General features: G+C 41.6%; 1 protein-coding gene across 1 annotated transcript; it reads right to left on the bottom strand.

Moving 5' to 3' along the window:
- Window positions 1-495: 495 nt before the first annotated feature.
- LOC123412916 (putative phospholipid-transporting ATPase 9) lies at window positions 496-7870 on the bottom strand. The gene is made up of 11 exons (XM_045105875.1): window positions 6562-7870; window positions 4124-5475; window positions 3939-4049; window positions 3564-3840; window positions 3379-3467; window positions 3172-3280; window positions 2769-2981; window positions 2546-2668; window positions 2347-2445; window positions 2075-2266; window positions 496-1566 (listed from the first exon to the last, which is right to left on the bottom strand). Exons 1-11 carry the CDS (start codon window positions 6964-6966, stop codon window positions 919-921), a joined length of 3618 nt encoding a protein of 1205 aa, XP_044961810.1. The 5' UTR covers window positions 6967-7870; the 3' UTR covers window positions 496-918.
- Between the last annotated feature and the right edge of the window lie 2572 nt (window positions 7871-10442).

Genomic DNA, 10442 nt, shown 5'->3' with positions numbered 1-10442 from the left:
GACGAGTGGTACGACTGCACCAGGCTCGCCGGCCGCCGGAGATGCTGGTGGTGGCAGCCGCCTCGGCGGCCCGTCAGGCCGGCCGAGGAGGAGGCCAAGCCGCCGCCGGCGATGCCGCTGCCTGAGCCGTGAACGATAGATCGGCTTCAGCCTCCTGCTCCTCTTTGCTGCAGCTTGCAGGTTAGTATAACTGTATGATAGGAGAGACCAATAAAGAAACAAGATACTACTCGTGCTATACACGATTGTAACATCATAATAATTACTAGCAGGATCTTTTTTCCTCTTAATTAGCGAGAGATTTTGTAGATGCATTCCTTTCATCCGAATTAACATGGAAATTTCCAGCCATCAATGCAAATGAGGTGCTTGAAATCCTACCACTTCTTTATTTGTTGTCACACTTATGAGGCTGAAGATTATTTGAATGTATCATGAGGTTGTCTTCAAGCAATTTCATATCAGATGGTTGCATTTAAGCACTGAAAGAATCTGTTTCTGAGAAATGCAGTGCAATTATCTCATTTTAAACCATAGCATTATCATCTTACAGTAAAACAGAGGGACAACAGATATGTTGCAAAAGCCATGAAACAAAGTGAAATTCTGCATCAGAGCACACGCATAAACGGGTGTAAGAGCAAAAGAGAAGGGGAAACACACACACACACACACACACACACACAGCCTTAAATTGCTAAATGAACTTTACAGCAGGTCTTCTCTTCTTCTTCTTGTGGCCTACTATCTACGAAATTCTGTGATCTAGCTCTATCCTCTGAACTGGATGAACTACATGGAACCATAGAAGCAACAACCCGAGGATATTCACAAGTCCTAGCCGGTCCGTTTTCTGTCATCTTTCAGGAGATGGCATTCTATAATCTGTACAAAAACACAAAATCTACTGAGAAAATGTTATCCTTCAACCTCTACATCAGTTCCCTTTTTAACTTGCATAGCCTTGCCGTCACGACGAGCAGAGATCCCAACCATCCTTGGGTGCGACGATGACCGGTGTCGTGAAGACAACTGCCTTGCCACCTCTGGATCTTCAGCCTTCCCCAAGTATCTTTTCCACTGAATCTTGTTATGGAACATTGGAAAGAAACGGATCTGAATTGCGGCATAGCAGAAGTACGGGACGAGTGTGGCCGTCACCACGAAAAGTGTCACCAACCAATATGATAGCGCTGGGGCCAACTGTTCAATGAAGACCATGTATGCTGTCTTGGAGTACTTTGGGTCTATACTACCATAAACCATGAGGAAGATGTACCACACAGCAATGCTACCCCATATGAATATGTGTTGGATTATGGTGAAGTAGTTCACTGAGAGGGCCATTTGGCAGTTGACGACCCATACGACACAAGTGTACATGGCAGCTCCTAGGGCATCCAAGCCTGCAACTTGGCCATCCTGACGAAATGCTTGGTCCTTCAGGGCCGTGGTGCAGAAGAAAAATATTAAGATGGCATTCACGACACCATTAAACATCCAGCCAAGTATTCGACGCCAGCTGAATAATACATTCTGCACACCTTCTTGGTACAGCTCCGGATACTGTTTGAGTAACATGTAAACAGAACTTTCTTAAAAACAGCCAGGTTACACGAAGTTAAAATTAATGTGCATAGCTTTTGCATTTTGCACAGTATGAAAGATAGAATGGTATCTTCATTTGTCCAAGAAAACAGTGAAAAAGGAACTTAGAACAGCACAAATAAGATTACTGAAGGCTTGAGCCTTGAGACGCCTTTTGCCCTTTTGGGTAAGAGTTCTGTCTGGATTAAGTAGGAAATTATCGAATCATGAAAAGCAAATACTACATTAAGTCATCAAACTTACCTAATCAAATGAACCAAGTATACAGAACATGTAAAATTTTGAACTGTCTTAAACAAAACATAAATATGTAGCTTCTATATGGAGCAGAGTGACGTAGACAGTGTACTTTCTCAGAAAGATGAAGTAGTTTCATGAGAATTTGGAATTTGAAATGGACTTTCCCTAATTCAATCTACTATCATGAAAGGTTGCATCTTTTTCAAACGGTTTGGCATTGACGTACCTGTAAACACAGCCGGGAAGAAACATCCTGATCAAATACGCCCAACGCAATGACAGGAAGGGAGGTGAAAAATACATTATACAGTGACAAGAACCAATCATTGTAAGCTGGCTTCCCTGAAAAGGATGCAAATGCTTCATACAGAAAGATGGTGACTCCAAAAGTCACGTTCTTGTAGAAGAAATAGCATATCTGCATCATAAAGAGAATATCAACATAGAACTCGAATTTTGAAAGTTGAATTATTTGTTCAAAGGAACATAAAAGTATACCATCACTGAAATACGTCGGTAACACCAATGTCCATGCACCAAAAGCAACCGTTCCAGGAAGCGGAATTGGGCGATGGCAATATCACTTGCCATGACAGCCTGAGAGAGACATTGTGAAGAGAAAGAAGTAACCGTTAAAAATATATTCTAGTGACCACAAGCACATTCGCAAAATTTGCAAAGCATCAAAATAAGCAACCTGCATCCCTTCAACACCACTAATTCCAACCCCTATGTCAGCTTCCTGAAGCATGCCAACATCATTTGCCCCATCACCAATTGCTAAGGTAACTTTATGTGAATGTTTAACAAGCCTCGTAACCTGCAATAGTTGCGACAGATTAATAACTATGCTCGGAAATAACACTAGGAAAATTACAAAGAAAATATAAATATGACTTCCAAAAATGAAAAATGCTCACCAATGCCTTCTGCTTTGGTGAAGATCGGCAGCATATGACTGATGCACACTTGACAGCAAGATCCAAGAACTTGAACTTGACATCATCTTCCAAAGCATAAGTTAATGATTTACCATCAATTATCAGCGCAAAAGATTCCATGCCGGACTGACCCAAGGCTGGGACTTGTTTTATTCCATCCTCTATCTGATCCATAACACTTTGCTTTGATGCCTGAAGAGCCAATAAAGAGAAAGTAACTATTACAGTTTTGATCGTATAGAGTAGGATTGTAAAAGTTGGATGCCTGTTTTCTTAACTCCTTTTTGGTAAACATTTACGAATTATTGTTGTGAATATACTCATCTAAAAATAACAATTACATAGGCAGTGATTCAGTAGAGGCAATTAAGCATTTATTCACCTTGGCAATGGAATCTTTGTCTCCATTTTTCTCCAATGCAATGATGTCAGGTGCTTCCAGGGTGATGATTATTTGTATCATTCCTTGTCTAAGTAGGCTACATGCAAAGCTGAAGAAGCACATGAATTAGAAAAAGAAAATCAGCTTGAACTTCTAGAATCCAGTCGTACTAAAAAGATCATTTCCATGCAAAAATACACCAAGTACCCAATATTGATAGCTGTCTCCATTTTGTCACCCGTCAACACCCATATCTTAATTCCTGCTTGTGCAAGCTTGTCAATGCATTCTGGTACCTGATTACAAATGCACATCAACGCAAATGAAAAATGACAATTCAAAATGTAAAATGAATTAGTCTGGAAAACATAGCCTTCTCATAGAAAGCATACCCCTTTCTGGAGCTTGTCTTCAACAGCAGTAGCACCAAGAAGAATCAAGTCCCGCTCAATGCTGTCAGCAGCCTCCCCAATTTGTTCATCTCTGTCGGCACTTCCAGATATTTTGGCAGTCCTGAATTTTTCAGCGAAGCTCTGGTACTCTTTCTCATCCAAGACACGGTATGCAAGAACCAACGTTCTTAGACCAGAATCAGAATACTCATTTATGTGCTTTTTAGTCTCTTCCTCAAATTTTCTTCCATCTGGTGCAAGCCTTCTGAACATCACACTGTTCACATGGAGAAGACAGATAAGCCATAGGCAGTATACAAGTTTGCCCGTTAATTGTGAAAAAACACAGATATTTAGAGCATGTGGAGTACTTACCTATCAGCGCCCTTGCTAAACAGTAATACCCTTCCCTCCGGTTCTTTCACTATCACAGACATCCGTCTTCGTGAGCTACTGAATTCCAAGACATTTAGGAGCTCATATTTTCTGTAAGAGGATGCTAAAGGTCAAATTTACATAATAAACAGTATTCCTTAATGAACAAAATAAATTTGGCATACCTATACTGATAATCTTCAACGTTCTGGTTAGGATTGCGTTCACGAATAACTATACTTGTCTGTGTCCTCTTGTAAAACTCAAACCCTAATTCTCTTGCTGCAATAACAAATGCAGCTTCATCAGGGGACTCGGCTTCATATGTAACTTTATTAGTTTCATCTACTTCAGGTATGCATGTGTGGCAGATGGCTAGCAGACGGAAAAAATCCCTGATGACATCTTTATTAGGTTCATGTACCCAATTTCCATCCATTATACGCGGATCCTTCAAATTAAAACCTTTGACATGAGGACTCTCCTCGATTTGTTTCTCCTTGTGCTCTCCACCTACTATCTCGTCACCTAGTGGCACTCCTTTCCTCAGGGCCATAGCTTTCTCAACTTCTGTGACAGACTGACCATATGCAGTGCCAGCAATCGAACACTTGATAAACTCCATCATGTTGCAGGTCAATGTGCCAGTCTTATCAGAGAGAATTGTGTCAACTTGACCTAGTTCCTCGTTTAGATTTGAGGTTCGAGCATGAGTTGGCTTATCTGACTCTTCATCATACATTTCAATGTCCTGGTTGATGAATACAGCCTGTAAGATCTTGACCATCTCAATGGATATGTACAAAGAAATTGGGATAAAGTAGTTGTACAACATTAAGGCTGTCAACAGATGACAAAAGGATGCCAGAGGTGCTCGTTTCGGGTCATAGAAGACGGTCGAATCATCTGGGCGAAGATACCACCGTTTTGGTTCACCATTCCTTAAATCGTCTTTAGTCCATATACCAAAAAAGACTGAACCAAGTAAAGCAATTCCAAGTAAAGAACATAGCAGCAGGTAAATGATGTTATCCATTTTTTTCTCAATCTTGCTTCTTTTAGATGGTGGCTCAGTTGCATTTTGCATCACTTTTGTATCATGACCTGTGAAGATGACAGCCCCATATATGTAATCAGTGTTCCGCAGCTTTGAGTCCCGAAGAAGGAGTTGTTGGGGTGACAGAGGATGCTGCATGCCTTTATAATCCATAGTACCAATAAAAGAATAAAGATTGGCATTCGGATCTTCGCATTTGATTATTTGTCTAAGGCTTGTGAAACTACCATCCTCTTGTAAATCCAATGTCACCTCAAGAGCTTGTTTAATTTTCAAATTTGTTTCACCATCAAGGTTCATAGTCTCCACATAGCAGATTCCATCCGGATAGTTAGATGAAAGTAGAATCAAGTCAGCAGGAAAGAAATTATCCTTCTCCACCTTTATCACATCTCCAATTTTGATATACTTCCATTTTGTCTCTTCAAAACTGCCATTCCCTCTATGCACTTTTACTATTCGATTGTTGAGCTCAATGTCCTGAATGAAGAATTGCACATATTAACTTAGCATATCAACAGCATGAGAATATACATAGACATACAAACCAACTAAATCATAGAGATAATGCAGCAAAATTAAAGATTAATATTGGTGCAACTAGTCCATCACAAATGTGTGTACTGCGTCGATGAATGGAAATTCATAACTAATTTAGCTATGGTATTACCTTAATATCCAGAAGAACTGAACATTTATCTATTCGCAGAAAAAAAAAAAGTTGATACAACGGAACCATGTGCTACAACCGAGATTATAAATTCTTCCTAAATTAGTTTATCAGCTGCCTAGGATAGAACGGATCCAGTATGACTCACAATGGCATTGTATGACTAGATCTCATGCAAAGTGAAATAACTGGGAATTTAATGTGCTGAGACAAAAGTAATTTGTGACGTAGTTCATGGCATTGTTTAGATAGGAAGCTCATAGCTTGGTTGTAACTAAGTGGCACATATTATTACCCTAAAAATACAAAGCATGGCATATTATGTCAACATCCATTGTATCCATACTTCTTGTAGGAGTACTTCTTTTGTGCTAGTGATCTGACCTTCAGTTATTTGTGGTATCTTATATACTTCAAAATTAACAGTTTAATACTCCCTCCGTCTCAAAATTCTTGTCTTAGATTTGTCTAGATATAAATGTATCTAGTCACGTTTTAGTATTTTGGTACAACCATTTCTAGACAAACCTAAGATAAGAATTTTGGGACGGAGGGAGTAGTAAAAAGACATTTTTTATTCATTGGATGATCCAGAAAGAAAGCTCCAATAGGTTTAGATTCATGCCTGCTTCGTCTTATCATACAAAAAAAAAATCCTTTCAAGATGCTATCTCAAAATGCAACTGAATAAATAGAACGCCTAACCATGAAGAAAAAGGAAACCCTGTACGTCTTTGTTAAGCGGTTCATAAAGCAACAATTGGAAAGGTTGGATTATGAGCAGGCATGTTAAGTTCTTGGGAATCACAACATACTATTCATATGAGTCGGAAGAAAGTTTACTAAATATAATTCACTTGTGGTAGGATTTGAACAGAAGATAACAGAAACAGTACCTGTTTTTTCCTCCTCCAATCCTCAACCCCTTCTTTCAGCATGGTCGCCGTAATCACGACCGACAATGGCAGCAGCGCGCTTACCGCCGAGTAGGGCGCGAGCGGGGTCAACGTGAGGATCCCCGAGACAAGGAAGTAGAAGTTGGCCACCCTCCGGAACTGCTCAAAGAGCGACTTGGGCACGAAGGTGACCAAGGAGTACTTTGTAGTGGACACCTCATTTTTGGGGTATCTGAAGCCCTCCCCTTCATGCCTGTCTGGGTCATTGACGTAGACGACCCGGGAGAACCCCGCGGTGCCGATCTTGGAGTGATCTTCGGTGGCGCCCTTGGCGCAGAGCGCGAAGCTGTACAATGCACTCAGCTTCAGCTTCTCCAGCTTCCTCCTCCTCCTTCCCAGTGCCATTTTGACACAAGAACCAGATCGCCACACCAGGCTACTACTACTGCCCAGGTCTCAGCAGGCTCAGCTCTCTTGCCTACTGCCGAGATTACTGAACTCTTGGCCTTAAACTTGTTGAGCTGAATTTTCAGATTCAGCCCTCAAGAAACAGTGGATGAATCAGGGAGAAATCGCTGGACTCCCCCACCGAGCAAGAGGAACTTGGATTTCAGATGAGAACCCAAGAAACGCCTCGCAATAAATTGGGGCGCGCTCCCACCCACCAAGAAAGACTCCACCGCCCCCACCTACCTAAAAAAAAGCAGGCCAGGCAGCCGCACGAGGAACTGACGGGAACGCCTCAACAGAGCTCCGAGATCCCGCCCTGCCGCGGCGCGGCGACGGTGACCGGCCGGAACCCCCGCCGCCCCTGAGCGCCCGCGTCCCGGAACCCCAGCTCCAGGCGGCAGCGCGGGGGACCCTGATCCATGCGGCGAGGCAGCGCGCGCGGCTTTTTTTTCTTTCCTCTGTCCGTCCGTCCGTCCGTCCGCCGAGAAACGTCCCCGGGAAAGAAACTTATTGGGCGGAGGAATCCCGCGGGTGGGGCGGCAATGCGCGGGAAGCAGCGGCCGGCAAGGAAGGAACAAGGACGGGACGGGACGGGACCGGACCGAACCGGACCGACGCGCGCGCACGCACGCACGCGGTTTCTTGGTTGCGCGGCGGACGAATCCAAGACGCGGACACGGAAGCGGGAGGCTTGGGATAGGGGAGGAAGGAAAATTCGAAGCTTTGCCGGGGAAGAGACGGGGGAGCGGGGTCAAATGGAAGGGACGGACGGAGGATGGAGGCGGACGGGGGATGCGAGAACGGAAGTGGGGGAGAGAGAGGGCAGAGTCGTGGGCGGGCGTGTGCGCGGGGTGGGGGTGGAGAGGGGGAAGGGGTTCTTCATTCGCTTGGCTGCCCGGTCTGGTTGTTGGCGCTGCTGCTGCGGCTACTGCGCTGTGCCTGTCGTGACTGTGTGTGCTACTGCTGCCTAGAGCTTTGGCGTGTGGGTAAAACGTGTGCTGTCCGGTGGATGTAGATTTACTTTTGGTATCTTTTCATTCATGATGATACGGTTTTCTCTTTCCTTGTGTGTAATACTCCTGCATTGTTACCTTGTATTCCCTCCGTTCCTAAATATAAGTCTTTAAAGAAGTTTCATTAGTGGACTACATACGGATGTATATAGACATACTTTAAAGTATGGATTCACTCATTTTGCTTCGTATGTAGACTCCTAGTGAAATATCTTAAAAGACTTATATTTAGGAACGGAGGGAGTATATTATTATTATTATTACTAGTTAAATGTCCGTGCGTTGCTACGGGTTATTATGCATATAAATGAATCAAATCAGTGATTGAGGTCATCTTCAATGTCGAAACTCATTTTTCACTCATGCGTTTGTGTGTGTTCATAGATCAAAGGGCGCCCAACGGCCTTCCCAAAATTCAACCGTCTAGATAGTCCACGTTTCCACAAATCAACCATATATGAGGAAGAGAAAAATGTGTTTGTCTCGACTATCCGCCATGTTAACTCTGGCAAATGGTCTCTACACAAAAATCCTACCCCATAATGCACCCTTTCCTTTTTTCGACAAGACCCTTCCCTTCCCACCATAGCGAAACATTCGCGATAGAGCCCTGCTCCTGTAGGACCATCCCCTTTCCATCATAGCAAGACATTTCTCGCTGGAGGCCGCGTCATATACAAAGTGGTATGTTAATATGTAGATCATTAAAATATCAAGAACAAATTCACTTTGTTTGTTTGGGAGGTATAGAAAACAATATAGAAGGAACAACGATTCCACTCTTCTTGTTTGACCTTTACATGTATGATGTGTTAACCAACACATTTATTATTCTTTCAAAATGTGAATGCCCGTGCAATACCATAACCCTCTAGCTTTCTTTGACATTGTGTATATAAACATAAGGCACACCAAATTTCATGCTTATATGAAAGATAGTCATTACCACTATTTTTGTGCCAAAAGTATTAGTATGATATTTTCTTAAGGAGCCCTACTCTAGCTAGAGAATAAGAGAATTGGGTTTTGGCATGATGCAAGGTGCCAACTCATTAAGCACGACAGTTGTAAGATAAATCCACTTCACTTGAAGTATATTTTGACAAAAATAATACTCTCTCCGCCCCAAAATCCTTGTCACCCGCCCAGTTCATTGGCAAATTTTCAGAAAAAAATATCGCAATTTGAAAAGTTTGTCAAACAGACCCCTCGGCCCCATTTCTTCGTGCCCGTGCGTTGCCACGGAACAACAAATTTACTGTTCCTATCATTGTTGTTGGTTGTCAAATCCGATCCAATCTACCAGATTGTCTTGACGCTACACAAAATTACTGTTCCTTATCTTTTGTTGTCGTTGGTCAATGAGAGGGTCAAGAATCATCCTTTCATCGTCCTAGCTGAATGCTTGTGCGTTGTCACGGGATCAAAAAATATTTTAATTCATAAATCTATTGAACTTGTACACACATTGTTTCAGTCATACAGCGACAAGTATCCATTTCATTCCTGCCTGCTTCTTTCATAATTGCATCAAATATATCCTTATCTAATACTCTCATATGACAAGGAATGAAAAACAAATAGAATGGCATCAAACATGAGGAATACGGATATGCTTTACAGCCCCTAACAGGCCAACAATAAGCTGGAAACGAACAAATTAATAGTAATATAAAACTTATATTCCAGGACATCTAGATAATAATTTATCTTGTATTGAAATACGAAAATACAAAAATAGAATTCCGAATCTGTCATGCGGTGCATACATAGAAGGAAAAATCTTGTATTGAAATAAATTTATATTATAATATTTCATATTTATGGACACTTCAAGACAAGGTTTTTAGCTATTGCTGTACTTCCAGCTACATATATATTTTCTTCTAAACTATGATACATACACAGGAGCGTGCACAAACAAATCTCCTGATGCAAAATAAAAACTGAGTAATATGCCCAAAATACACGGCAGTGTCAAATTATACAAGTACAATAATAATTTTGAGGATAGACACACTAAGACAGACCAAGAAACTGCATAGAAACAACATTCATGATGATACGGTTTTCTCTTTCCTTGTGTGTAATACTCCTACATTGTTACCTTGTATATTATTATTATTATTATTATTTTAAACAAACATTACCTTGTAAAGCTTTTACACGATGTTGTAGGTCATGTCTCATAAAAATTTACAAAGTTTATCGATTAGTAATATTTCTACCACAATGGCTTAACGAATCTCTCAATGAATTATTGTTTGGCATGGCGATGCATGGCTCCTCGCTATTGATCAGATATCATGATTTCACTGTAAAATTAATACCAATTCTTCTTGATTTGAGAAATTTGCATCAAAACTTCATGTTCCCATGAAACACACCCATATATTTATATGCCGATATATATACGGT

Source organism: Hordeum vulgare, chromosome 7H, assembly GCF_904849725.1.
Source record: "Hordeum vulgare subsp. vulgare chromosome 7H, MorexV3_pseudomolecules_assembly, whole genome shotgun sequence".
NCBI classification, from domain to species: domain Eukaryota; kingdom Viridiplantae; phylum Streptophyta; class Magnoliopsida; order Poales; family Poaceae; genus Hordeum; species Hordeum vulgare.
Note: the sequence above shows the minus strand (reverse complement) of the source record. Positions and strands in the feature narration are given on the sequence as shown.

Coding starts and splice junctions, on each gene's coding strand:
- LOC123412916 (XM_045105875.1), bottom strand. CDS start 6,966: ATGGCACTGGGAAGGAGGAGGAGGAAGCTGGAGAAGCTGAAGCTGAGT. Junction 5,476..6,561: donor ATTGGAGGAGGAAAAAACAG/GTACTGTTTCTG, acceptor TTCTTCATTCAG/GACATTGAGCTCAACAATCG. Junction 3,281..3,378: donor GAGACAGCTATCAATATTGG/GTACTTGGTGTA, acceptor GTGCTTCTTCAG/CTTTGCATGTAGCCTACTTA.